We start from the raw sequence: 27,612 nt of genomic DNA, 5'->3' as shown, positions 1-27,612 counted from the left end.
ACATCTGCTCCCTGTTGATTAAAGGCTGTGAGTATATTCTGAACATCTGACAATTTATTTCATTTAAGTGACCTGGTCAATTAAGTGGACACAGTTACAGTTTAACTGTATAAACTCCTAAAATTTTGGTGTACATCTAATTTTTAATCTCATCCTCGGGAAGCCTGTAGTGCAGAGCGAGTTCAACAGCAGGATATCTACTCATTGTCTGACAACCACAAGAGGCCACATGAACTTGTAATGAGTCAGCCCATATTTTCTAAATCCCGTTCAAAATAAACGGGGATCACCAATCATGAACATGGAGAGGTCTCAGAAGAATACACAACTATAAGGCTCAACACATACGAGCCAAGCAAGAGCAACAACATTGTTTCTCCATGCTCCATGAAAGTTAGCTTACAGGAAGAGGATCTAAACTAGTTTTTAATAGGAGACTGAACTCAAGAGCTGCACCGGCACAAGATAAATGAGGGTTATTTTGAACTGAATAATACAAAGATACTTATGTGTCCATGAATACAAATCTGGAGCAGAAAAGAGCCCCTTTGTTTATGTAAAACACTATCAATATTGCCTAATTAACAGTCTTAGTATTGCCATGCAGACTACATTTTGATTAGAACCACAGCGGGTTGTAAAATCAGCACAATATATACTGTAAACAGCCTTTCCCATGTTGGCAGGATCCATGTATGTACCTCCCTCGCTGTCCTGTCTATTTTAAGCAGCATCGCCGCAGGTAAACATGTCTGCCATGATCTCCTTCCGAGTATCCTGTGAGGTACCAGCAGGGTCCAGGAGACCCTCTGAGACCTTATGCAGATTACAGGTGCACAAGCTGTCGCAACTTTCTGACCAGCATATAAAATCCTGTTCTGCTCACAGCGAAGAGATGTGCTCACATCTCGAATGATGTAACATCTAACAGCATCACGTGTTATCGAGGCTGTTATCGGGCATGAGCTACAAATAAAACACACAAAAGCTGTCCGCCGAGTCGAGCTCGCAGAGGCTCACAGCAGAAACGTTTCTGAATACCTGCCTTGTCATCTGGCTTTAGAAATGCCGAACACCTTTCAGGATATGTCATTGTCACATTGTCGACTGCCGTGACCTTCATCTCCTCACAGGCATATTTATTCAGTGAGAAACAATAAAATTATACAACTTTTGCTTTTTTTCTGTGTGACTTGCAGCAGCAGTGAGCACACTGTGGAACGTGGAACTAGCATTCTTTTGAGCCCCAAATAGCCTCAGGTGGCAATGTTGAAGTAAATTGAAAACAAGCAGGGAACATAATCACATTATTGAACAACATTTCTGAACACATTTCATTAGCCTCACTGGGTCCATGTATCAACAATGTATGGTGACATATGTCATTAATTATAATTGGAAGTTGCCAGCAGGCCGTGTTAATGCACAGATAAATAACTGCGAGGAGCAGTGCTGGTGAAAGGCTGCTGGGAAAGTAAATGAAATGAAAAGCCGGACTGGGAAGGTCACTTTGAGGAGCTCTGTTGCATATTAACACTTTCACTGCCAGACTACTGTTTTCAATTTATGTGTATATTTTAAAAATAGGGACACAGGCTACATACAGCTTTTCTGTGTGTTTACAATTCTATTTTACTTTAAATCAGATCATAATTTACAAAATCAGAGATCACGCTGCATTAAAGAAAAATTAAAAGGAGCGGCTGAGTGCATGAACTCATCAGGAAAGATTTTATTCAGGTTATAAATGAAACGAAAGGTTATTGTCTTCTTCTATACAACTGGATCAGAAGCTATATCTATGCATGAAGTTTAATTATATTTAACATTGTAATTACTTGACATAAACGTATATATTTATCAAAATGTTTTTCTGAAGGCCAAGAAAAAAAAAATTTTTGTCTTGGAAAAAAGAAAGCCAACAGAAGAAAGCAGCAGCTCTGAGGAAAACAAATATGCGCTCCTCGGGGTTTGCATTCTAATATGCCTGAAATAACGTTGTTGGCATATGACTGTTCATAAGCCCCACAGGCAGAAGCTCACAGGAGAAGTTATCAAAAGGTGAGGGTAAAACATTTAAAATCACTTCAGCGGCTCCCTAGAACATACCGACAGCCCCGGCGAGAGCAAGAATAATTTCTTCCTCATGCCGCCAGCTTTCAGGAGTCATAAAAAAAGCTGTGACTTCAAGGCGAGGAAGCAAGAGGAGAAAAACGCCCATAAGGACTTTGTATTCAGTGCCCAAACAAAGTAAATGCGACTACTTTAAAGGTTAACAGCTGGCCTTGCGCAATATTCCAGCTGCACGTATTACAAAGCCTTCAAAGGCCAAGCATTTTTTTAAGGATAGCATTTTGTATCGTCATGTGTTTCCTTTTCATTAAAGGTGTCACTGGTGAAAAAAATGCAGCCTGTGGAATTCAATTTCTGATCCTCAGCCTTCTCCACGAAGCACTGCTGCTGTTCCCACCTGTCACCACTAGAGGTCAGAAAAGCTTCGATGTTTTTAACTCAAGTGTTTATTGAACTTTCTCACAAGTTGAAAAATGGAAATTAAATTTTAATTTACATATATGAGTTTTAATCTGTAATCTTTTATTTATCTTAAACAAACAAAAACATATAAAGGGGGTTAGGGTTATAAAATAACACTAATGTTTTATGAAATATGATATATTTGGCATTACAGGGTTATTTTATCTCTGTAGCCCACCTGCAGATCTGGGTAGCTGAGTACCACAAGCTGGGCACAGGCATTGACGTCATCCCCTTTGATGAAGGAGAGGTCCACCCCACCAACTCGCTCCAGACCTGAAAAGTCTGGGCTCCTCTGCCAGTCCTCTGTGTCGTCCTCCAGCACCTGCTGCCTCAGACGTGCCTGCTCACTGCATCGGGAAACAAATATATAAACATAAACACAAACAAATATAAACACACTCGCTGGCAATTACTTCATGAAAAAATATGAGGCCGGCATGTAAAGTCTATAGCAGACAAAAGGGCTGTTAACAGCAACAAATCTGAAACTCTCACAGTGGCTTGATGAACCCAGGTGGTTCGCCTCCTGCTGTGGTTTGTAGAACTGCAACTAATTTAATTATTCAAAACAAGGGCTTATCTCGAGAGCTTTCAAAACCAGTGACATTCACATCGTGAATTTTTAATAATGTCTAAAAGAAGAATCAGTCAGCTGATTGTATTGTACTGTTGAAATGTAAATATCTGTAAATGTTGTAATTGTGTCTCTCTGCAGGACAGCAGGAGCTCCACACGCTCACATTAATCAGAGACATCAGGACATGATACAGACTAACATGATGATATCATTGGTCTTGTCTTTACAAACAAGTAAATCAATGAAAGGCTGATGAGGTGTGGAGGTGGCTCAGCTCCAAGAGCTGCCTGTGTCGTGCCAAAGTAGTTGGCCCTGACAGAAATTGCATCCCCTGCACAGCAGCATCTGTCAGCACAGTCGCTGCTTTTTACTGACAAACGACATTTTTACAAACTTTAGTAAGACAGGTGAGAAAACCATTTACTGTCAAACAATTACTGCTGCTCTAATGTAGGATGAACAAACACTGAGTTCTTAAAGATACAGAGACACAGAGAGAAAAGAAGAATATAAACAGGAAATAAATACAATCATGATGAAATTAAATAATGGTAATGAAAATACTGAAAATATGTATTTTTAAAGAATAGAGACCTCTGGTATTTTAAGATATCATCACTCTTGAAGCTGAATTTTTATCATTTTAGGATCCCAAAATATGGATGAGGTCGTTATAACTGTATCCTTGCGTTAAACGATTATAAAGCCTAATATGATTACACTCTACGGCACTGGTGCTGTTTTGGTATTTCACCATCCACTGAAGCTGACTTCTTCTGGATGGGACACTTTGGAAAACTTTGAAGATAAAGAATCAGCAACGTTTGGAGCAAAACGAGTCTAATGGACTTAACTGCAGAATAAAAACTGGGTCGTATTTAAGGTGTGCTGTGAGTAGCTGAGACAGAACAGCACTCTGACCTTTCCCACTGCTGGAGCAGATCTTCTGCGGGAGAAGCGGACATCTGTCAGCCTGCTAATGAAGACACGACCAGCTGTGAAATTACTGTTTTTAAGAAAAGAAAACACCAACTGACAGCAGCAGGGAGCAGGCTGTTTACTTCCGTACTGCTGACGCGACTTTGAGGGCGGGGTCACTGGGACTATCCCGGTAAATGCTGCCACCTAGTGGTTTAAACTGTTAACTACATCAGGTTTCTGCTCACACCACATGCAGCAGGATGTGTTAAGGTCCGAAATATGGCTCCTCATGTGGCAGTTCAGAGGTTCCCTGTTCGGCTGTCTTCCGGTACCTTCTCCACATACTTGAGACAGCAGGTTTGCAGTTGGACTCGCAATAGCTTCCGTTTCCTAACTGAACAGATTAATATCCCTGAAGTTAAAAGTGATTTTGCCTTTTACCACCTCAGACGCCATGCAGGATGGTCATGGACTGAGGTTATTACAGTTAACTGCAATTAAAATAGAAACTAAAACCAGCTGAAACTAAAAATGATGACTACATGACATGTTCATGTCCTCCACAAAATGTGGTATTTGAAAAATTTCTCTAGTTACTACGTGAAACTAAACTTAAAAAAAAAAAAAACAGGACAAAAGCTAAAATATAAAACTAAATTACTTTAGCCAGGTGAGAATATGGAGCAAATCTAGAATGACTGACTGTAATTTTTCAGTACAAACATTTTATTAATCATTGATGAAAAAATATATGGGCTCTTAAATGAGGGGTGAAATAAAAAGCACTGGAAGGAACAGTCAGTACAAATCATTACACAGTGATCATGTTGGACCTTTGTTCTTGATAAAACAACTGGATCCGGATGGGAGTCATCTCCCACCGCAGCACAGCAGAGGTCACTGTATAGTTTGATGAGGATGAAAATCATGTGAATCATCTGCTACGGCCTTCATTGTCCCCAGATCTAAGCTCATCTACAGGAAACATGTCTCCAACCCCAGTGTGTCAGTAAATAAGAGGATATGTTCTGGAAGAATGGTCTATATGGCTCCATTAGATGTGCAGAATTAGAAAATAATTGTTAAAGAGCACTGAAGTTATTTAAGTTATTTAAGACCTTACTTAAACAATTTGTTAGTTTGTGGAGACATTCAAGAGTTAAGGGATAAATTGAATAGAAGATATTTAAGTAGCATTGTTTTGATAACCTTGTAAATTTTTTGTCCATTTTTATCCAGACAGGTTCTGAAATATGAAAAGCTACACAAACAAACAAACAAGAAATAATACATCAGTGTGGAGCTGCCATGAAATCAAAGTCATAAACGTCACGATCCAAGGAAATAATCAGCCAGACCTCCAAGACAGACTCAATACAACGCATTTTTTTTCTTATTTAATTTAATCACAAATCCACTACAGTAAAACATATTCAGCGTGTGTTCTGCATTAGTAGAAGTACCAACACAGATTTATTTACAGTCTACATAAAAGTCTGCGAGCGAGCCTTTCGTCTCTGTGGCAGCGACGCCTCCACAGGTTCACTCCTTGAACTTCCACTCCTGCCGGCACATGGGGCACTGCTGCTGGACCTGCTGTGAGTTCAGCCACTTCAGGATGCAGTGCATGTGGAAACAGTGGGAGCACTGACCCCAGACCAGCGGGCAGTCATCCCCAGGCACTTTGCCTGCAAAACAAACAAACAAACAAACAAACAAACAAACAAACAAACAAACAAACAAACAAAAACACACATTAGAGAGACTGGGCAGGATTTTGCATTCAGTTGCTGATTAGCAGATATCCTCTTGTAATACTAAAAGAGGATACAAGTGTTTCCCCACACAGACCACTTAAGTATATTTAAGAACTCATTTCATCCATTTGTGTGAGCAGTGCCATCCCCGATCAATTTAGGCATTTGCTCTTATTTTGAAAGTTCAGTTGCTGTTAATCAGCTACCTGTGACCTTTCCCGTGTTGCCTTTTCTCCAGTGAGTGGCTCACAGGCCTAGCTGCTGTTGTGGCGGTCTTCAATATCAACCTAAAGAACCTACGGGCAATACCACAAGATACTGCAGCTGGAGTTGATCTCCAAGATGGGTCACTGGAGCGGCCATCAATCCATTTTCCACCACCACTTATCAGTGATACAGTCAAGCTCTTCATCGTAACTCGGGGCCCCCTCCCAGTTGGACATGCCTGAAACACCACCAGAACAACCTCAACTGTCTCCTTTCGATCTAGAGCAGCTGAGGTTCTGCTTTGAGCGTCTCCTGACTAAAGTGCTCATCCTGTCCGTAAGGCTGAGCCCAGACAACACAAGAAGCTAATTTCACCCACAGATATCCAAAATCAATTTCTTTCAGTCACCTCTAAGCGACACCTTTTCCTCCATGCTACCGTGTCAACAGCATCTGTGCTGTTAACAACTAGGAAGGTTCCTCTCCTCTTTAGTCCAGAGGATGTGGTGACCATGTTTTCCAAAAGACAATTTCAATTCATCTGACCTATGAACAGGTTTTCTACTTCCCCTCAGTTCATTTTGAATGAGCCCGGAGGAGATGTTGATGATGATCATCATCATCGTTGATCATGTTCACATAGTTTGCTCTTTGGATGACACAAACCTGGATTTGTGGATATTTGTGGTAAAACTATCTTCACTGACAGTGATTTCTGGAAATGTTATTGAGCCCTTGCAGTGATTTCCATGACAGAATCGGGTCTGTTTTTAAATGCAGTACAGCCCAATGATCACAGGTATCCAATATTGATTTTTGCCCATAACCCCTTCACACAGATATTATGTGCTGTAGACGATGCGATATTCTGAGGCATTGCAATTTTATCTTGAAGAACATTTTTCTAAAATTGTTCCACAGCTTGTAGAAGCGTTTTTTTGTAGAGTGGTGATTTTTTTGCCCGTCTCTGCCACCGTTCTCACTACTTAGTTTGTATAAACAGGAGGGCCAGGATAAATTTGGCATATTGTCGGTCGGATAATACATAAAGCGTTATATGTATTAGAAGAAAACCCACCAAAGAACAATCTTGTTTTGTTATGTTTGCATCTTTAATGCAGCCACTCGTTACTTAGTGCTATGTTATTAGCTCTGATACTCACAGTCAGGACAGCAGCCGTTAAAGGCCATCCTGCAGATCCCACAGTTGTCATCGTTGGCCACCCAGAGCCAGGAGGCAACCCCGTTCCACTGTTTGATTTTCACCTTCATCCTGCGGATCTGACAGGAGCACAAACGCATCACACCGGAGCCGCTAATGCTAGCACGATGGCTAATGTTGACACACGATCTCTGAATATTAATGTTCAGCAACACGTTCTTACTTACAAGGAAGCGACCACCGTCTCCTTCAGGTATCTCACACTCGTTAGGTTAGCAAAAAACAAATCATTTAGCGCTGGTTTGATCGACGTCTATAACATAAAAGTGATGTTTTAGCAACCCGGGCAAAAATAGTTTCTTCTTCTTCTGCTGAAAGACCGCCAGGCTGTATCCTGGGATGGGACATGCTGCCCTCTACAGTCAGTTTGGGGGAAAACCTCAAAATAAGAGCACCAAAGATCTGTTTTTGAAGAGAACAATCCTCACATCACCAGGTAAGTAACACAAAGGAGCTCCTGCCAGATCTGAAAAGGTGATGGTGTCATTCTAATGTTTACAACTGCTTATTTTTTTTTGACAAACATAGTTATTTTAATGAACCTTTATTCTATCATTGAACATTTGAGGCAATCTGATATTTTCTATAATATAAGAAATAATAACAATTATTTTTTAAGGGGCTAAACAGAATTGAAATTGAAAGATTTGCAGGATGAACACTTGTACAACAATAAATCTGTAATGTGCACATAAAAGCAGCACATTTGGAAATTAATAAATAAATCCTTATTGTTAATGTTTAAAACAACTAGTTTTCGCGGCAACATCAAAACAGACAAGAGCATTAATATGAAAATATAAAGATACAAACAGTGAGGTAATATATGCAAAATAATAGTGGATGATGATTATAATATACAGTGCAAAAAATGAAGAATGAGAGGGACAGGGGTTAATGCACTTGTAGTTCTCGGGGTAGGGGCTTATTGCGGTAGAATAGGAGAAGAAGAGGGGGGATGTATTTGACTGCCTGTTTGAAGAAGCTGTTTTGTAATTTGTAATCTGTGAGTTCTGCTTCTGATTGAGCTCTATTTCCAGAGGACTGTGGCATCGCTTCAGGTGATGTAGATGATGAATCCATTAAACTTACAGGTGGCTCTTTTTTTTTTGGCACTCATCCTGTGTAAATCTCACCGAGCGATAGTGTCACACGTCTGGAACCACCCATGCAGGTCTTTTCTGTTTGTGATGAACCACACCATGCAGCACTAGATGACGAGGCCCGCTGTTGTTGACTGAGAGAAGCTGGTCAGCAGGTGATGAGAGATGATCTTTAACTTCCTAAGGATGTAAAGCCTTTCCCCACCCGATGGGAGATATGTGTGGTGTGGGTGAGATTGACCAGGATGTGCACACCAAGGAACTTAAAGCTCTCCACTTCCTCCACCTGTACGCCTGAAGCAAAGTGCTCAGTATGCTTCAGTTTTCTAAAGGCTACATTGCTTCTCTGCTTTTTACTGGGTTTAAGTCCAGATTATTGTGACAACATCACACAGTCAGAGGTTGAACTCGTCACCTGCTATCGTGCCATTATTAGCAAATGTGACAGTGGTGTTGGTATGATGTATGTGTAGTCATGGGCTAAGAGCAAGCTGAGGACAAATATGCGAACACACATGAAAACCTTGACGCGTCTCCATTTAGTTTTGTTTTCTTTAAAAGCAATTGTAATGCTAGATGTCCACTAGATGCAGTTGGTCTGCAATCCAATGTGCTGAGGTGATGCTCACACTTACAGCACATCTGGTCTTCCTTCTCCAGGACATTTTTGTGTGCTACACTTTCTATTCCTTCATCTTGTTAAAATCTTATGTATCCGTTTCTGTTTTTTCTAACATTATTTTTACATTAAAGGAAACAAGCACCACGTGATGACGTTAATTTTCCATTTTACAGAATCTGAGATGATGAACTGTCAGTGATGAAATGCAGGTCACTCAGTGCAGAGAACCTTTGATCATTAGTGGAGCTGGAGATGCAGCATGAGGCCCGTATTTGTAAATTCACAGATTAACCATGTCACTAACAGATGATTGCAAGGAATGGGAAAGCAATTTTTAGTTCTAGGCAATGAAAACATTTTGATACAGAACGTAAAAAAGCGTGACAGGAGTCTGCAGTTTCTTATAATTCAAGTTTAATGCTGAAAAATGTAAAGCCACCATTTTCTCATTAATCCAAACATCCTTTTTTACACAATATCTCACACAAAGGTAAAGAGAAGATATGCAAAGATGAACACGGAGCAGAGAGACTGACGAATGTGATGAACAGTCACGACAGACAGTTATAGCCCTCATTTTTCAGTGAGATGTTGGTGAGAGGCGCTCACCCTCCAACAGCTAAAGTCAGAGAAGCAGGTTAAACTTCTTGTGTTCAAGAGAATTAACTGAAATGGAAATGAAAACCCATCCCATCTGAGCACACTTATTTATGCCTACAGCTTCAATTTAAAAAAAAAGAAAAAGGTCCACTCTGCTTTCTAAGATCTACACACAAAACTGGAGTGTGAAAGTGTGAGAGTAGTAAAAGGAATATAAAGCAGTAGTCAGGTTTGAACTGTTGCCTCATCAGTCAAACCTGTGAAGAGATGAAGATCAAATCGCCTGAAGGAATAACCAGGTGAAGTCAAGTGTGCCGAGAGAAGAGTGGAGAAACACATTTTACAGGCATCTTCCTCCCCCCACTGTAATTAACATTCACCCCTTTACCCCATCACACACCCGTAGCCCTCATCACGAAGAGGGCCACTCAGTAAAACAATTCATGTTATTGCAGTTAATGACATGTAGATACCACAAGTTAACCAGTAACTATTAAAAAAAAAAAAAAAAAAAAGCAGTTTTGTGTATCAAAAACAGGCAAGGTCCTTTTTTTTTTTTTTTTCCTTTTTTCCATAGGAGGGAAAACACATATGAACACAGATGCCACAGCTGTCTTGCTCACGAGCTCTGAGCATAAATAAATAACGCCAAATTTTTGTGCTTCTTTTTGATGTTTCACTGAAAGAAATGCTAAAACTTTCCACAGACGAGAACTTGTTTTACCGTTACGAATGTCTTTAATTTGGTATACTAAAAAGTAGTCCCAAGCTAACACTGTCATATACCAGCTAAAGAAAAGGAGATTCGTATTTTATTTATCATTAAATGTTTGATCTGATATTCGGTCCGAGAGCTCCAACATGCTCTAGAAAGACTCTAGAAACCCATGTGACCTATACCTGAACTGTAGCTACAGAAACCTACAGAGCTGCTTTAGGTGGGACTTGTTTTGTTTAAAGAGTCCCACAGAATAAAGACAGACTGCAGGAGTGAGAGAAAGACCAACACTGGCTCATCTGCAGCTCTCTTTTCAAGTCAGACTTTGACGGGACAGTAGACACGTTAAAGTGATGGAGTAATCCTGTTGCTTTTTACAGCAGAGTGTCACAAAGAAGCAGCTGCCGGACTGTAACGTTATTTTAAGCATTATTAACCGTTTCAGCACATGTATCATAAACACTGCTCGAAAATCTGTGGAAAATTCAGCGAGGTACAACAATCCGTGATCGTGTGCAGATGTGTGCTCCCCCCGAGCAACGTGGTGCTGCGTGGAGTCATTACAGTGAGGAGCAACAACCAGTGTGGCATCTGTGTGTATATATCTATGAGGAAAAACCCCCCGCTTTTATTTTTTTGCCGTTGTTGTCAGCTGCACTGTGTAACCATGGCAACAGCACCCAATGACTCTTGGCAAAGTTGAACATTTCTGCCCTCGACGGGGAGTCTGATCTGTGCGAAGTCATCAATGCTCATCAACCAAATAGAACACGTTTAAAAAAGAAAATGAAATGTTCATTTGACTCACGATCGCTTGTCTGTTACAGTGGTGACTAAGTGATGCTTACAAAGGCTAAAATGGTATTATTTATTGACACATGGCTCTTAAAATGGCTATATCTTAAATCTTAAATAAGAGATCTGTAAACCCAATCACCACGTGACTTCACCCATCAAGTGTCTCCAAAACACAAACAAACCAACACTAGCACTTGTACAGTATCAATGTGGTCTACTGGCGCGCCGTCAAATGATAAATCACGAAAAGAAACATTCACCCCTAAAGCACACTGAAATCTACATCACTCTGGAAACGTAATGATGGCAGTTCCGCCCAATTCACCACAACCATCCAAATTCAGGCATTTCATTGGCTGGCGCTTGCTAACCAATCAGTAGCACATTCACCAATCAGTGACAAGGCATTTCCTTGACTGCTTCATTTAACTTGAGTTCCTCAAATGTGCAGACGCTCGACAGAAAGCAAACGAACTGCAGCCGTTCCACGTTAAGATTATTTTTATACATATATTTTCAAAGCATGAGGTAGGGATGCACCGATGAATCAGCCAAGTATCAGCTGATAAGATGGCGTTACTGACTTTTGCGCTGGCTAAATGTTCAAAAACTGTTCCATGAAGAGCTAAAACACATGCAATTTTTTTTTTTAAATAAAGTTTTTTTTCTTTTTCTTTCACCTGGAACAAAAAAAACAATATAAAGACTAAAAAAAAAATGTCAGTATCAGTGCTGGATTACGGCCTAGTATTTCACAGTCAGTGCATCCCTTACTACGAGGACAGAGCACGTGTCGAGGAGAAAATCTGGCAAATTATTTTTGTTTCACTCCTGACAAAAAGTCTGTAGACGAGAAACGGTGGTGCCACAGAATTCAGCCGTTTACCGACTCGAGTTTGCCCGTCTGTGCGCCTGTACGCAAGAAAAAGTTCAATCTGCACCAGTGATGACGTTGGCCCAGCGGTGCAAAGCAGACTTAAAAAGAAAAAGACAACATTTCACTGCACAAGACGAGGTAAAGACATTGTTTTTGAAATACCCGAACCAAAGTCAAAGGACAATCATGATGTACTTTTTGACGCGACTTTAAAATGTCCTTGCAAACCCTGAAAACACACCGAGATAACAGGGCGGCGTGTGCATGCTGGTTAGGACTGTAGCCAGAGCGCAAACATTTCTTAAGCAAAGTACGGCCTCTGTGTTGTATAACCAAAGACAAAAAGGTAGCACTCGCACAAGACCTCAGGAATAAGTCACCTTTACCAATCATGTCAAACATGAGTCAAGTTTAGTCACATGACAGGAATGACTCAGAAAATGTGGGATCTGTCAACTTACGCCTGAAGTATTGTGAGTGCTGCCTTTTTATCTTTGGTTATTCAGCACTGGGCCTACATCGCTTTGATAGTTGAAGTCTTTGACTCTCATAATACTCATTTCTGAATGTCCTTTATCAACTTTTTTATTCCATCCTTTCAAACTTTAAATTCATGTCAAACCTCTGAAAGTATTACTGAAACAGGAAATGACATCACTGTAACATCAGGTACTTTGGTTCTGCCAATTCAAAAAAAAAAAAAAAAATGCATCAAATGTCCCGTTTTCAGAAATGTTACTGGTATAAGGTTTGTCATCCTGTTTTCTGAAATGTAGCATTTTTACTTTTGTTACTGCGTTTTGCACCTTGGGGCCACCGTAAATTATTCTCCTCATACATTTTCACGTTAAATAGAAATATTTCACACAGTAGAAAGTCAAACTTGTGTTATTGCTTCTAGTGGATTTACTTTGCTAAGCGTCAGATCTGGGTCAAATATTCAAAAGATGTGATGCAACCTGTACAGCAATGCAATGAGTGTCAGAAAGCTCAACTCAGCCACAGGAGCACGCCGGGAAGATTTTACCTGTCAATTGCCGAAGTCACTGACACCTGTACTGTTGTGATACAGACAGCTGATCTTATTTGACCCAGATCTATTAGATGTTCACCCCACCCACATTTGACCTATATACAGCTCCCTAGAGACAATAAACCCTCCAGTAACAATATGGCAAACACTGTCAACTTTTTTCCATGTCAAACGTTCTCGTGTGCGTTTGTGCCCGAGTGGCGTTCGTATGTAACAGCTCATCCAGTCTTTATCAGCAGACGCACATGAATGAGGTATGCGTCGCCTCGGTACTGTGTATGTGTGTGCACGTGTAAATGCATATATGTAACAGCGCCTCCAGTGTCGTCATCCTGTTCCGTAGGATGAGAATATTGCTTTCTGTCAGCTTCTGGTGCCTGAAAGGCACCACTCCTCACCTCCTGGCCTTTATCCGCTCCATCGTGCACAAAACATTCTGCTGATGGTCTTATTCAAACTGCTGCCCAGTTGAGATGCCAGGCATGGAAAATATATGACCCTTTGTGCAAAAATCAGCCCTTTAAATTGTACATTTAGTTTCTTTTTGCCTCAGAATTTTTTTTTAATTCTTTGTCTTCCGTTTGTGCAAGCATGCATCAGTTCCACAGAGACTGGCTGTGCAATAGGAACAGAGTCCAAAGATGATGGTTTAAGGGTATGGGGATAGGAAAAGTTGGCGTCCGTGTTGACGGTATGGGCAGTGGAGGGGGGACGTGGGTTTGGGGAATTGAAGTCCTCTGACACCAGTTTCTACCTGGAGATCATGGAGCTGGACTGGGATTGGTTGGAGTTGGTGGTGGCGGCGCTAAGCTGAGAGAAGCCGCTGTGGCTCGACTCCAAGCTGGTCATCGACCCCCTGAGAGAAGAAACAAACATGCGGTGAACACGTGAATGCACACAAAACTCACACTTCAGCTAATTTCATGTGTACACGACACCTGTGCAGCCTTAAGACTGCTTGGCACTAACTGAGCGCACTATGTGTGCATGACCCGTGCTCATGATGCAGAACCATGCGGTCAGAGCAAACCTAAAGGAGGGAGAATCACTCTGGACCCTACAACATACAGGCCCTGCCACAGGCTGCAACAACTCAGGGAACGGTTTTACACCAGCCACTGTTTTTAATTTTATAATGAATAAAAACAACAACAAAACAAAAAAAACCAAAGGTCAGGGCATTTCGTTAAAGGCAGGAGCCACTTAAAGGGGATCCATTGTTCTTTTACCATTTCCTGTCATATCTGTGTTAAAAAAGTTTTGGGGGTGGATGTTCATGTTAAATATGGCAACATTTTCCAATAAGAGAGGTCCATATAACAATCCCTGGAAGCTCGAGACACTGTAATGTTAGCAGTCATCTCAGGCACAGAAGCCACACCCACGTGCTGTTCAAACTGTCTGTTTACAAAAGGCACCAATCAGAACAAAGCTGCTTGAAAGTGGGAGGAGCAGCAAGGCCCAGTATAAGGTAAACAAAACTAAACCGTATCCTACAAGCTACTCTAGCAAAATCTAAAAATAAAATATGCAGCTGGAAATGAGCGAAACCGGCCACTTCAATGAGGCTTCCTGTGGCAAAGCATGAGGCACCATTTTTCTTTTATTACTTTTGAATGAATAAAAGAAACTTTAGGTATTAATTCCCATGTAGTAGGTAGACTGGTTTTGGATTTATATGGATGCAATATAAAATTACTATGTGCATTGACAAAACCAATGTCTTGGTTTAATATGTGCCTGAATACATTCAAAAGGTTGGCTTGTATGAAGCCAAATTAAAATAATTTACAAAATATGACACATGGCACTTTTATTAACCTCATCCATTTTGTATGAAGTTATTAAATCCTCCATAAAAATGGTTATGGATGATTATGACCCGCGGTACCTCAACTTGCATAAATGTTATTCATTTTTGATTCCTTTTAACTGTTAACCGTAATAACCCATCCTAAGTAATTGAAACAGACCTAGATAAGTCTGAGGGACTCACCAGAGAATTAAAAATGAATAAAAAGAGCAGCTTTAACGAGGATGACTTTAGTTCACAGGAACCCTTTAACTCCCAACTCTACAATATAAGGAGCCATAAAAAGGTAGAGACTTACTGTTATGGCATGTATTATACATTACAGACATGGGAAGAAATATTGCCCTAAATTCTACATTTACTTCACTCAAGAAGGCATTTCACATACTCAGAAGTGTAAATATCAACCTTTATCAAAACATCTTGTTAAAAACTACTAGTATGAGTTAGATGATCACGCCAAGTCTGTTTTTGAAGATAAAATAAACTGAAGCAGCATGTGCACTGAAAGCAAAGTGAGACTGAGCTGGTAGTGCAATGTGATGAGTGAAGAAAATCAAATACAAGTCAGAAAATGACAGTGTGTATGTGCGTGTCAGTTGGGCGGCTGTTTGCTGAAGTTAACCAAATCAAGTAATCCTGAGAGTTTTAGTTATGCAAGCAGGGTGATTAATGCCAGCAGGTTGCACCGGATTCTTTCCTCAGTGTGAAGAAAGCAACAACATCCTGTTAGCCAACGCTAACAAAAGTCATAAGCAAGAACAGATGCAAATTAGCATCTCTTTGCAGCATCAGAAGCAAGACTGCCATGGAGGGAGGGAAGGAGAAGGGCACTCAGATTAGCAGCCAAAAGCAGCGATGATGATGAGCTAGTGCTAAAGAAAAAGGGGCAAACACCGAGCCACTTACAAACTCTGCACATCACAGCAAGCCGTTCTTCACAGGAAGAAGACAGAGCAGGAGGAGGGGGTTGTGAGCGATAGAACAGGAGTGGATTGGAAAGAAAAAGCTTGATTAAAGTCGTCTTCAAGCAAGGGAACAGTATCCTCATCTCAAAACTGTGGGTCTGGAAAACTCATTATACTCCAAAGGCATTTCAGTCATCTTAGCAACATTAAAGATTTCATTCATTCAAGTACCAAATGTCATACGTGGCACTATGTGGAGGATTGTAGAGAGGGAAAACTGAAAGAAGACAGGAGTGAAAATGAGCAGTAATAAATGGATGATGTCTAAAATAAAAACCTTATCAAAACAGCAAAAATATGAATACATGACATATTTACACATCACAGACGCATATAAATGTCTCCATCGTTCACCCACACACTAACCTGAAGTCCTCAGAGCCCAACACCTCAGTGTAGTACATGACTTTACACTTGTGTGAGGAGACCTGGAGGGTGGCCAGCACGTCATCCACTCTGGGCAGGTTGGTGGCCGAGCAGGCCGCCATGTTGTGGAACTTCCACTGGAGGATGTAGAAACCCGGCCACCTCGTTATGTGGGAACCCTGAGGAAGGATTCAAAGTACAAACAAGCAAAAATGAGGATCTGTAGAAGTAACAATGATCCAAGAAGACATCAAAAGTTCACGATCATAAACCAACCTGCACACTCTCGCCCTCCTTGCAGGTGAGCGGAGACTCGACCATGCTGTAATCCTGACCCAGCGTCCAGGACTTGTCAATGAGCTGCACGTTGTTGCCTCCTGGGGAGGTGATGCCGTGGGCTCCCAGGGTATCTTTGCGTGGTACTTGCGGAGCTCGCTTTGAGTGGTAGATGTTGAAAACAATGTCGCCTTTGCACACATCGAAATCCCAGGTAATAACCGAGGAGGCATCGATGATCTCGATCACAATCTGATGGGGGTGGAAGATATTAAGCAGGTTTACATAAAGTGCATGGGCTGTATAAGATGATGTTTTTGGCATTAAAAGTGAATCGACTGATTGCAAAAAGAAGTACGGCTGTGAAGACGTGTGGGAAAATAACTCTTTACCTGTCACTTTTGATGATCTAGGCCAGAGGTGTCCAACCCCAGGACACCACACTTATGATAATGATAATAATAATAATAATACCGGTAATAATAATAATAATAATAATAATAACTCCAGGGCTCAAGTGCTGGTGTCCTGCAGGTTTTAGATGTGTCCTTGACCCAACACAACTGATTTAAATGGCTAAATTACCTCCTCAACATCTTAAAGCTCTACAGAGGGCTGGTAATGAACTAATCATTTGATTCCGGTGTGTTGACCCAATGTGATATCTAAAACCTGGAGGACACCGGCCCTTGAGGCCTGGAGTTGGACACCCTGGTATAAGCACTAGTTTTGATGCTGTTAGCATCCATTAATCTCTGTGCACATATGTAAAATATGTATGTACTCAAATATGTGGGAAAATGGTATCACTTCAAGAGGGGAAAGAGAAGTATCTAAAACATATGACATATGAATGCAGTTTTTAGGCCCGGTGACTGCTGAGATTAAGATCAAACTTGCTACTAGGAGGAAACTGGCTTGTAAAATGGTAAATGGCCTGTATTTATATAGCGCTTTACTAGTCCCCAAGGACCCCTAAGGGCTTGTAGTCTAAAAGCAACTTGAAACATCAAGCTTAGAAAAATACTACATCCTCTTGAGAACAGAGAAAACAAAAAACAGTTTGTGTGTCCACTACAGAGGACATGCATGAATAGTCTGGGTCTCAAAAGGCTATAAATGACTTTCCATATACAAACTTCAGGTAAACAGCAAACTAGAGAACTCAGTTACCAAAAGCAGTGAAATAAAATGGTTCATTTGCGTGACGGTCTGAGACCATTAAGATAAAAAGCAAAGCCCTTTCCAGCTGGGTGATTATGTTTGACAGTGTCCCTTTGGTATAAATCATGCAACACGAGGTTACGCCACATCACTGCAGGCAGATTATATTTCAAAGTCACGCTACATGTGTTCGTCGTCTGAATTCAGAATTTACCTAAGATGCGTTTAACAAGTTACAACCACTAGGTGGCAGAAAGTTTCACAACACCTCCATCAGAGGCACTGTGCAGTTCTCTGTTGTCCTGACCTACTATTCATATCAGAGCTACACAGGCCTTCCATCGTTTTCTTTTACTTTCCGTGCATTCAGCCTCACCTCATGCGGAGCTCCTTTGAAGATGCTGGCGCTTTGATAGATCATCTCAGTCCACAGACGGATGTCCTCGTTCTCGACCTCCTCGGCTGTGCGGTACATGGACTTGGGAACCAGGCCACCCTCCGGTACCTCACACTGCAAAGAAAAAAGCACACGTGTACACTGGGTCAGTAAAGGAAAACTCGATGTGGGTGGTGTCATGTTTTAGGATCAATTTTTACTCTGAGTTTAAATCTTACAGTGACTCTCACCATGCACTCTCCTCCCAAGAAATCCGGAATGATTTCCTTGTCTATGTAGTCCACGAGACCTCCAGCACCCTGATAGTCATTGCCTGCGTAGATCAAGAACTTCTTGCGGGTGTTTTCATCAATAAATGGGCTCACCTGAGGGAGAAGGCAGATATTAAATGCATGACATGCCTGTAGTAACATGAGGAAATACTGGTGCAGCATATGAAACTTGTGTTTGATAACAATCCACATTCCTTTCCCACCCTAAACCTTATAAATGCTAAAACAAGGAAGTTGTTTAACCAGTTTCTTGGTTAATTAAAGCAATAATGTAATAATGCAATAATATGCAACAATTCTACCTTTAAATAACCAGTCAAACCCATGTTTAAAATACATGACTTAATTAAGTCAGGAAGGTAAACACTATAAAACAAACTGAAGTCTTTTGTGACGTGCTTTTTGCATGAGCAGTCAATAGGCAGCAGAGCTAGGTGACCAGGTGTCCTATTTTATGTGTGACTGCACAGCATTTTTATCCCTTGTCCCTCATTCTACATATTGAGTCAGTGCTCTACATTTAAAAAGTAGAACCATTTTAAAAGTCAACACTGCAGGACAAAGCTTGGCTCTTTTCCAAAGACTGTAAAGAAAGCAGGAACGTTATCATCATGCATCAAGTACAGGCTAACCTGTAACCTATCTTCTGCCGCCTAAGCTATGTGTAACAGGGAAAACTGACTCCTGCCAATTCAAATCCACAACCTAGACATGTATTGTCACAATATGATGGAAAACCAATTAAAAAGAAATACAGGTCAAACAGCTAGAAGGTGATTTTAGAGGTGGCTCTTCATTTTTGCCAGAGTAAAGCGATCCTTCACATGCCAAACCTGTAACCTACAAATTTCAGTCCATCTGCACAACTGTCTTGTCCACACTACCAGATGCAACCATACTCTGTTTGCTGGGATCCTGTCACCTTAAGTAGAACCCAGCAGAACTTCCGGGACTTGAAAGCTCTTATTTCCATTTGGGGCCAACGATGCTGCTGTTGCCACTGCTTAGCAAATACTACACATTTGTGAATACTGGCAACTTCTGCATGTGTCAAAATAAGGGTGTGAAACAGACTGAAAAGTCACTGTATGCATAATCCGGTGCTGTAACACGATGACCCCACAGGGTCTGAGTTAGTCTTATCCTGGGTCTCACCAGTGTCCAAAGGACTGGGAAGACTCTTGGAGCTCTCAATATAAGCAGCCGTCCTAGAGTCTCAGGGTAATTTGCCTCCACGACCTCGATGATCCTCAGCAGCGCCTTGACTCCTGGTCGCCATAGGTGACGCATGTTCAGCCCCTCCAGATCTACTAGACATGTCCAACAGCTAGAGAAGAGGACATGAGAGGATTAGGGATGTGTGTGTATAAGGACAGCCACAAACCCATAAATGGGCTACGGCCTCTTTTTGACCACTTATCACTTGTCACTCTGAAGTGAAGCTTAAGTGGTGAAGGCAGTGCTTGCTAATTCTGGAACCCTCCAACCCTTGCAGCACATTCTTCCTTTCCTTCTATCTGTCCTGGCAGAGTGCTGTGACGTGACAGCCTCTCATAGTTCACATGCCTTCCTGCGCAGCTCTTATCCCAGGCACCTCCTCCTCCTCCTCCTCTTGCTGCTGCTTCAGAGAGCTGACAGATGACAGATACCATCTCTGTTCCCTCCCGCTCACTCTGTCAGTTGCCATCTGAATGAGTCCCCTGAAAGTCGAGCCTCATGTGCGCTTTCCATTTTGGGGGAGATAAATTCTGCTCTGGACTCACTCATAGTGTGTGTGTGTTTGTGTGTGTACCTGTGCCCAGTTCTGACTGCTGAACCGAATCTAAAACGGCTTGCATGTTTTTAAGCTGCTTTTAACCTGCATTTATATTCACCTATGACCACATTCAAAGCCGTTTTACACAAGCACTGGACTATACCTACCACTGATGCTGATTATTTTTCTTTGTCAACACTGACACTGTGTTATTAGTTCATATTAACTGTCTAGATCACAGGCAGTGAATTCTGTCTTCATACTCTGAACCACTACGGAGGCTTCTTAAAAAACAAACAAAAAAAACAACAAAAACATCTAAATTAATTTAGACTGGCATAATGTATAAAAACAGCAAAAAACAAACAAACAAACAAACAAGTAAACCTGCAAGTTCTGAAACTCCAGAAGCTGGAAATAAAGTATGCTGAAATGGTTCCTTCATATGCAACAACCGATTAAAAAAAGAGTAATAGCAATTTTTGCTAAACAGGTATTAGATACATGAAAGTAAAAACAAAATAAAAAAAAAAACAAAAAAAAAAAACAATCTTAACAACACAGAAATAGTACAAAAATAATAATTTTCAGAATTAAGAAAATCGTGGGTGATGACATGTAAATGTTACCTTTTAAAATGTTCTAATAAATTATTTTTCAGTAGTACATTACTTTTCTGAAGCAGCAAAAGAATTGAGACCAGTTTTTCTAAGGTCATTGTGAATAAGAGGCGCAGCCTCTGTCATACTGTGATGTGAGACCAGGTACTGTGTTTAAAAGTAACCAGAGAGCAGAGATAACAGTTTTTGAAATAGAGCCTTTTAAGTCAACGTCACACAGGGATACTCTCCTGTTTGTTATGGAGGACTATCAAACTATTGTATGATGTAACATCAAGCGAGAAAAGTATCACTTGTGATGAAGCACAGCACAGTTTAACAAATGTAGGTTTTATATTTATATAAAACATCACAATAAACAAACAGACAAAACAGGAAATTGTACAACGGTGTTATGAGTAATAGAAGAAAGAGCAATTTGTTTCTGTATATAGTACATATGTATTTATATCAGGTCTTTATCTTCAGTTTTCTTGAGTTGTTCCACAAGGAACAACTTGTGAATTGAGCTTCCAGTCAAAGCCCTGTTTGAATATGTGATGCATTTCAGTTTTACTCTTTTCTTGAACTAAACTCAAAGACAGTCTGCAGATTTAAAGCAAGGACCAGTGGAATATAACGTAGTATCACCTTTGAGAGGCAGAGATATATTGGTTTACAAATATTGTGAATAATAGAGGTCCAAGATTTTTTCAACAATCTAACATATTGACAGGTTGTAAAGGTTTACCTGATTGGCCGACCAAACACCTTTGTGTTCTCCTCACAGCGTCTCAGACCCTCCTCATTGATAGAAAGCACCTGCAGTGACATGAATTGTACATTTGACACACTTGGCTCCCAGACTCCACTCCACAGTGACTGCAACATTATAAATCAACACCCTTTACACAGCCTGTGTTCTGTATATAGCCTGGTGTTAATTTACCTGTCAGGAAATGCCACCGGACATTAATTCCCTAACCTGTAATCCAAAACCGACCTGACCCAGCGCTTCCGCCCGTGTATTACAAACCCAGCGGCCTGCCTGGCCTGAATTGCCCACTTTTTCTCTCTCTTGCACCAACTGTGTGTAGAAATGCAACTAATAGAACAAAGCATCAGGGTGATAACAGGGGTAAATTAATGAGTGCGTTATCAAATTGTCCTGTGCAATTCAAAGAAGCAGGAGTTAACAAATATTGTGGCAGAAACCCTGTCTGACCTATAAACTCATCAACCTGCACTACAAACACAAAACCTTAACTGCAGTACAGTGTGTTTTACATACATGTCTGAGCAAAGACTCCTCCCCGAGAGCGCGCACCAGTCCTTTGGTGTCCATCTGGCCAAGCCTCAGGATATACAAAGGACGGCCGTCTGAAAAATTAAAAATTAAATAAATGTTTACATGGTATATCACATGATTTACATTCCACAAAGACTACAAGCTAAGTGGAAAGGTCAGCATTGCTGGCCATCTGCTCTTGTTACATAAGACAAGTTATTGTGTACACTGAGGAATGCTTTCATGTTTTGTCCCTGTTGATACAAGGCTAATACTTGTGGAAAATTGGAAATGAGAAGATTAAATAGGCTCTGGTGTGGCAACATAAAAGCTTTGTTTGACTTATACGTTCATTCTTTTCCCAAATAAGGAATCCAAGGAATCTACTCCAAAGAAGACTGTCACTGTGAGAGTGTGTGTACTATTTGGGTAACCAAGTAGCACCAACAAGCTAGATCATTTTTATTTTACACACTTGGCTGAGAGCTGCGGGTTGCTAAGAATGGTTGAGATCTGTTTACACTGTAAAGTCACATAAGAAAACATTATGTTGAAAAACTGCAAACACGACTGCATGATTGTGTAAGTGGAGTCTCCTCTACGGAACAGTGCAAGTTTAGCTCTACACAAGTCATAAGATCATGTGTTTCCATACTGATGCACATGCAAGATTTCAGTATGCCTAATAAAATTATCTTTAGTTGCGGCTGTAAATACCAACCCACCTTTGTCGTGGTGGTGCCAGCCGCCGGTGTAGTAGTCCTGAAGAACCTGTGGGGAGCTCCAGGTTTCCAGCAAGTAGTCCACCTGGTGCTGCTTCCTCCAGGTCAGAGACTGGCACAAGATCTCCCGCGCTTTATCCATGTTGAAATCTCTGGCCCGCAAGAAACGAAGGATGTGCTCATCTTTAGGGATCTGAACAGAGTTGGAAATGGTTACACTTGCCACCATAAAACACATCACTGTTATTTAAAGACATTATAAAGCTAATTTGTGAAAAGTTAATGTAAAATACAACATTATCAGTAGCCTAGCTAAGATAGAGTAGTAGTGCTAAATATTACTTTTAGCAATAACTAACTCAAATGTATCAAAATGTATCAATAATGTATCCAGTCATGTTTTGTTATTATTCCTTTTGAGAAACAGTGCAGTACCTTTCCCTTGTGTGTCTCCTGAAGCCACTTGCGCAGTCTGATCAGGCAACTCTCCTGCAGGGGTGTCAGGTCACCCAGGTAACGTTTGATATAGTCTGCATCCAGCTTGTCTGCAACATAAAAAACACAAAAAGTTAGACTGCTGGATAGTAAATTAATGTGTAATAAACTTACTGAAATATCACCAATAAATCACAAATTCTAATGAAAATCTTAGATTCTGTAAACAAGGCCTTGCCCTAGCTGTCAACAGATATGTAATTGGATGTCACGATTCACAATAAGAAATATGTTTTTTCAGAAATTACATCCATAACTGTAAACAACTTTTCAAGATGCTGAATTCCATTCTCACACCCATCCCATTCTTGAGCAACTACTTTTCCTCAGTTATTTAAATTATTCACCAAAGTTGTCTAACTGGTTGGTTTTTTTTTTTCCAACGATGCTTGCAGATGACAAACTGTTGCGGCAGTGGTATAAACCAAATAAAATGTCCCTCCAAATTTAGTTACACAATACGATTTCAATATTAGCCATTTTTTGCAGAATATAATTATATACACAATTCTAAAATAAGCTTCTAGGATTCATTTTCTGAATCTTCAGGTACAGACCTTCTGGTGTCCCCGGCAGAATCTCTGCGAGGCTGTCGTTCTGAAGCAAGTTGCTGTCCTGCTTTGCATCCTGTGAGGGTCCATCCCTGGCATCTGCAGACAGTGGGACTGAATCGGCAGGCACGATTCCAAGCTCAGGTTGGTTCGTTGAGAGGCTGGTGGGGCTGGAGAGAGGCAGGGAATGAGAGGAGGGACTCCAGCGGGGCACATGAGTGAGCCCCTCATCATCCAGCTCCTTTAGGTAGTATTCTATGATTTCTTTTCCCTGTTAGAAGGAAGGAAAACAAGTGTGAGAATACCGAAAAACATGATCTACATGTGTTTTTATTCAACCAAGAAAGGCCATGTAGCGTTTAGCATTTTCCAACTAAAGCGTCATTTTAAACTGAAGCATCAGCTAATGAAAACAGAAGGAAAAAATGAAAGGACTGTATTCTACATTGTTCATTAATGAAGGTGGATGACTCACTGGGTCCACAACAAAAGAGCCCTGTCCAGTCTAAAAGTTTACACAAGCTTATTTATGCAATTACAGTGTGAGATGGACTGAGTCATGTTCCAGAAACATCTAACCTCGTAGGACAGAGTGAGATCTGAATAATTCATAACGCAGTCATTGTGTTGTTTAATGTTACTGTGCATCGGTACATTCACACATAAATGACGGGATGAAACAATAAGCACACACAAACACACCTTTTTGATACTGCTGGCATACTGCTTCATAGCAATCTTTTCCACGGTGCTCTCAAAGCCGAAGAAGGACTTGATGTCCAGACTGGCGGTTTGCTCAAAACACGTCCAGTCTTCATTCTCCGGGTGGACCTGGACACACACACACACACACACACACACACACACACACACACACACTATATTAAAGCTGTAAGCAACACAGAACCGCATAACCATGTTACTATGGTAACCATACACCCAGCTTCATTACATGATGACGCACAAAGAAAGCAATTTTCACACAGAGCACTGTGAGTGGGAGTCTGTGTGTCAGTCTGTCCATGTTAAAATTAGCCAGCATTTCACACATGAACAGTCATGAAGCTTGAAATACACACATTTCCCTCAGTGCTGTGTGAAGGTCATCTTCGGCAATAGCAAAAATCATTCTACAATCATGCTCGGCAGCTGGAATTTATTTCTTTTTGAAGTTATGGCTTTTTGAAGTTATTAAAGTGAGTGGGAGAGAAACTCAACATTAGTTTCTGTGGGTCAGGGACATAAAAAAAACATAAACATAAGCATAAACAAACTCATCAAATTCAGTGACTTGAATAATTTTATATTTGTCCGCTAGACTTTTATGCACAATCCTTAAAGTGTTGTTTTCAGGCCAAACTGCAGTAGTAAGGACTGGCTGGCCAGTATATAGCACTCTACACTGCATATATCTTAGATCTATGATGGTTCTAGAAGGATTTGTTAGGATGACACTTGAATCAAAATGACATTTTTGTTGAAATACATTTAAAAATGTTTTTTGTCACAAGCTACAATATCAGTAAATAAAGAGTCACACGCTTCTAAAGCCATAATGATGGTAACGTGTTCACCCTTGACTACCAAAATATTTCATCTTTAGCCCGGTCCATTAGCTCAGTCTAACAGCACTGTCCATCCTGGTTACTGTTATCACAGCATGTTAAAGTACACAGTATAAGCCTCTGTTTGGCCTTAGACCTAAAATTAGCACTCCAGTTGGTTGGAGGCTAACTCAATGTGCTTGACCTCATTAACTCAGCACACATGCATTCATAAATAAGCTCATCTGGAGTCACAGTTTCGCATAGTGCAGAAAGAAAGTAAAGAGATGCTGGTTTCATTTCAGTATTTTGTGAGTAACCAAGCAGAATGCAGACGACTAAATAATTCACAAGGAAAGATGGGCCGAGACAAACAGAAGCAGGCTCAGTGGTAGTCCAATCATGGATGCAGGGAAGAGATTAAAGGAGGCACAAACATCAACATGGCTGTGCTGGTGGCAGCTTGCCATTCAGCAGGTGAACAACAGCGTTACAGAACATGTCAGTGTTTGCTCATTTGTCTGTATGCACAAGTCAGCCTAAATAGCCAAACGGGTTGAGCGTGTCACACTGCCAGGATCTGGGTTTTAGTTTGCCTCTGTAAAACCTGCCCCAGGAATACACACTTTCATGTTACAGCCTGCTTTGTATAATTTATACACACTCCTCCCACCTTAAAATGAATATGTTACTTTAAACCAGGAAATGGTAATGTAAATTGGTTGCAATGTACCTTGGCTGTACAGGACCAACAAAAAAAAGTGGACACAAGGTTCTGGTACACGTGGATTAAAGAATCCTTGCAGTTATTTTTAGATCACTCTGGAAGCCCCATATTGATCACCTGTACAATCCTCAAACGTCTGTTTTCTGAACTAACTCAGTGTTTGTGGTAAGGATCAGTACTGGTCATGAAAGACATTTTCTTGAGCATTTTTCCAGCAGTTTCAGTGAAAGGGTTGAGTTTCTATGCCAGAAGTTAGCATGCTAGGTGTAGAGCAAAACCAGGAGAGTGGATTCTACTTAAAGATAAAAACAGCAGCTGCACTGAAACAAGTGAGAAATGACTTTCATTAAAATTAGTGAGGGATTTTAACAGTTTGCTCTTTGCTTGAAATGTCTATTGCTGATAGTAAGGGGCGATCGTGGCTCAAGAGTTGGGCGATCGTGGCTCAAGAGTTGGGCGATCGTGGCTCAAGAGTTGGGCGATCGTGGCTCAAGAGTTGGGAGTTCGCCTTGTAATCGGAAGGTTGCCGGTTCGAGCCCCGGCTTGGACAGTCTCGGTCGTTGTGTCCTTGGGCAAGACACTTCACCCGTTGCCTACTGATGGTGGTCAGAGGGCCCGGTGGCGCCAGTGTCCGGCAGCCTCGCCTCTGTCAGTGCGCCCCAGGGTGGCTGTGGCTACAATGTAGCTTGCCATCACCAGTGTGTGAATGTGTGTGTGAATGGGTGGATGACTGGATATGTAAAGCGCTTTGGGGTCCTTAGGGACTAGTGGCTGTAGCTCAGGTGGCAGAGCAGGTCAGCCACTAATCAGAAGGTCGGTGGTTCGATCCCAGGCTGCCTCCTGGCTGCATGCCAAATATCCTTGGGCAAGATACTAACCCCATGTTTGCCTACTGGTGGTGGTCAGAGGGCCCGGTGGCGCCAGTGTCCGGCAGCCTCGCCTCTGTCAGTGCGCCCCAGGGTGGCTGTGGCTACAATGTAGCTTGCCATCGCCGGTGTGTGAATGGGTGAATGACTGAATGTAGTGTAAAGCGCTTTGGGGTCCTTAGGGACTAGAAAAGCGCTATACAAATGCAATGCAGGCCATAGTAAAGCGCTATATAAATACAGGCCATTTACAGGCCATAGTATGCTACATACCGAATAGCAGCATGTCTCGTGGACGACAACCCTGTTGGAGAAGGTCTCATTGTGGGACTCAATGTGCAGAGTCCTCTCCTTTCGGTTCAGCGTGTTTTTCTGGATGAAGTAGACATAGTCTACACCTGCAATCTGTAAACAATAGAACTTGTATTATAAATGCAACTGGCATGAAACACAGACACTGAAAATAAAAGATAAAACTACCTTTGCAAAAATTAACACTAATACATTCTGTAAAAGAAAACAATCATGGCGAGTACGGAAATGTATTGTTCTCAAAACAATATTAAAAGTCATTAGTAAAGCATTAAAGCTATATTTATGATACTCAATTGCTGGAAATCTAAAGTACAACAAACCCTTTTGAGAAGGCGTGGGGCATCCACATCCAGGGCACAGCGGCGCTCAATCTTCTGGGTGGAACCATCCTCACTGGTCTCCTCATTCACAACGTCACTCGCCACAAACATGGGGATGAGGTGACAAGTAGGGAAGCGGCGCTCATAAGCCTGAGAAAGAGAAGAGGAAATGCATAGCCTGTTAACACCAGAGCTTTTAA

General features: G+C 41.2%; 3 protein-coding genes across 8 annotated transcripts in view; all 3 read right to left on the bottom strand.

The window, feature by feature from the left end:
- LOC146631215 (endonuclease V-like) overlaps positions 1-4,170 on the bottom strand; it is a 69,872-nt gene extending 65,702 nt beyond the window's left edge. For both annotated transcript variants that reach the window (XM_085356437.1, XM_085356436.1), the window contains exons 1-2: positions 4,037-4,170; positions 2,714-2,885 (exon numbers count right to left, since the gene is read on the bottom strand). In XM_085356437.1, coding sequence (XP_085212563.1) covers positions 2,714-2,885; positions 4,037-4,080 — 216 coding nt within the window. In that variant the 5' untranslated portion in view covers positions 4,081-4,170. The remainder of the gene's footprint in view (positions 1-2,713; positions 2,886-4,036) is intronic.
- A 1,268-nt stretch (positions 4,171-5,438) lies between these two features.
- Positions 5,439-7,539, bottom strand: anapc11 (APC11 anaphase promoting complex subunit 11 homolog (yeast)). The gene is made up of 3 exons (XM_085356435.1): positions 7,390-7,539; positions 7,164-7,281; positions 5,439-5,724 (listed from the first exon to the last, which is right to left on the bottom strand). Exons 2-3 carry the CDS (start codon positions 7,270-7,272, stop codon positions 5,579-5,581), a joined length of 255 nt encoding a protein of 84 aa, XP_085212561.1. The 5' UTR covers positions 7,273-7,281; positions 7,390-7,539; the 3' UTR covers positions 5,439-5,578.
- A 1,834-nt stretch (positions 7,540-9,373) lies between these two features.
- Positions 9,374-27,612, bottom strand: part of LOC146631213 (SEC14-like protein 1) — a 36,457-nt gene continuing 18,218 nt past the window's right edge. The window contains exons 3-17 of one of the 5 annotated variants that reach the window (XM_085355193.1): positions 27,413-27,562; positions 27,051-27,182; positions 24,343-24,471; positions 23,647-23,911; positions 23,030-23,139; positions 22,598-22,787; positions 21,876-21,964; positions 21,336-21,406; positions 19,385-19,556; positions 18,176-18,322; positions 17,937-18,071; positions 16,397-16,648; positions 16,121-16,299; positions 15,696-15,722; positions 9,374-13,829 (exon numbers count right to left, since the gene is read on the bottom strand). In XM_085355193.1, the coding sequence (XP_085211319.1) occupies positions 13,724-13,829; positions 15,696-15,722; positions 16,121-16,299; positions 16,397-16,648; positions 17,937-18,071; positions 18,176-18,322; positions 19,385-19,556; positions 21,336-21,406; positions 21,876-21,964; positions 22,598-22,787; positions 23,030-23,139; positions 23,647-23,911; positions 24,343-24,471; positions 27,051-27,182; positions 27,413-27,562 (2,154 nt within the window). In that variant the 3' untranslated portion in view covers positions 9,374-13,723. The other 4 variants (XM_085355194.1, XM_085355195.1, XM_085355196.1 and 1 more) reach the window with 4 other exon arrangements.

This window comes from Diplotaxodon limnothrissa, linkage group LG6 (genome assembly GCF_057381915.1).
Source record: "Diplotaxodon limnothrissa isolate DT_005_m linkage group LG6, D_limnothrissa_male_GT1.1, whole genome shotgun sequence".
In the NCBI taxonomy this organism is placed as follows: domain Eukaryota; kingdom Metazoa; phylum Chordata; class Actinopteri; order Cichliformes; family Cichlidae; genus Diplotaxodon; species Diplotaxodon limnothrissa.
Note: the sequence above shows the minus strand (reverse complement) of the source record. Positions and strands in the feature narration are given on the sequence as shown.

What these genes read in the sequence shown, in the direction of transcription:
- anapc11 (XM_085356435.1), bottom strand. Translation starts at nt 7,272, where the DNA reads ATGAAGGTGAAAATCAAACAGTGGAACGGGGTTGCCTCCTGGCTCTGG. An exon ending in TAACGGCTGCTGTCCTGACT is followed by an intron (nt 5,725 to 7,163) that starts GTGAGTATCAGA and finishes TTTGTTTTGCAG; the next exon opens with GCAAAGTGCCTGGGGATGAC.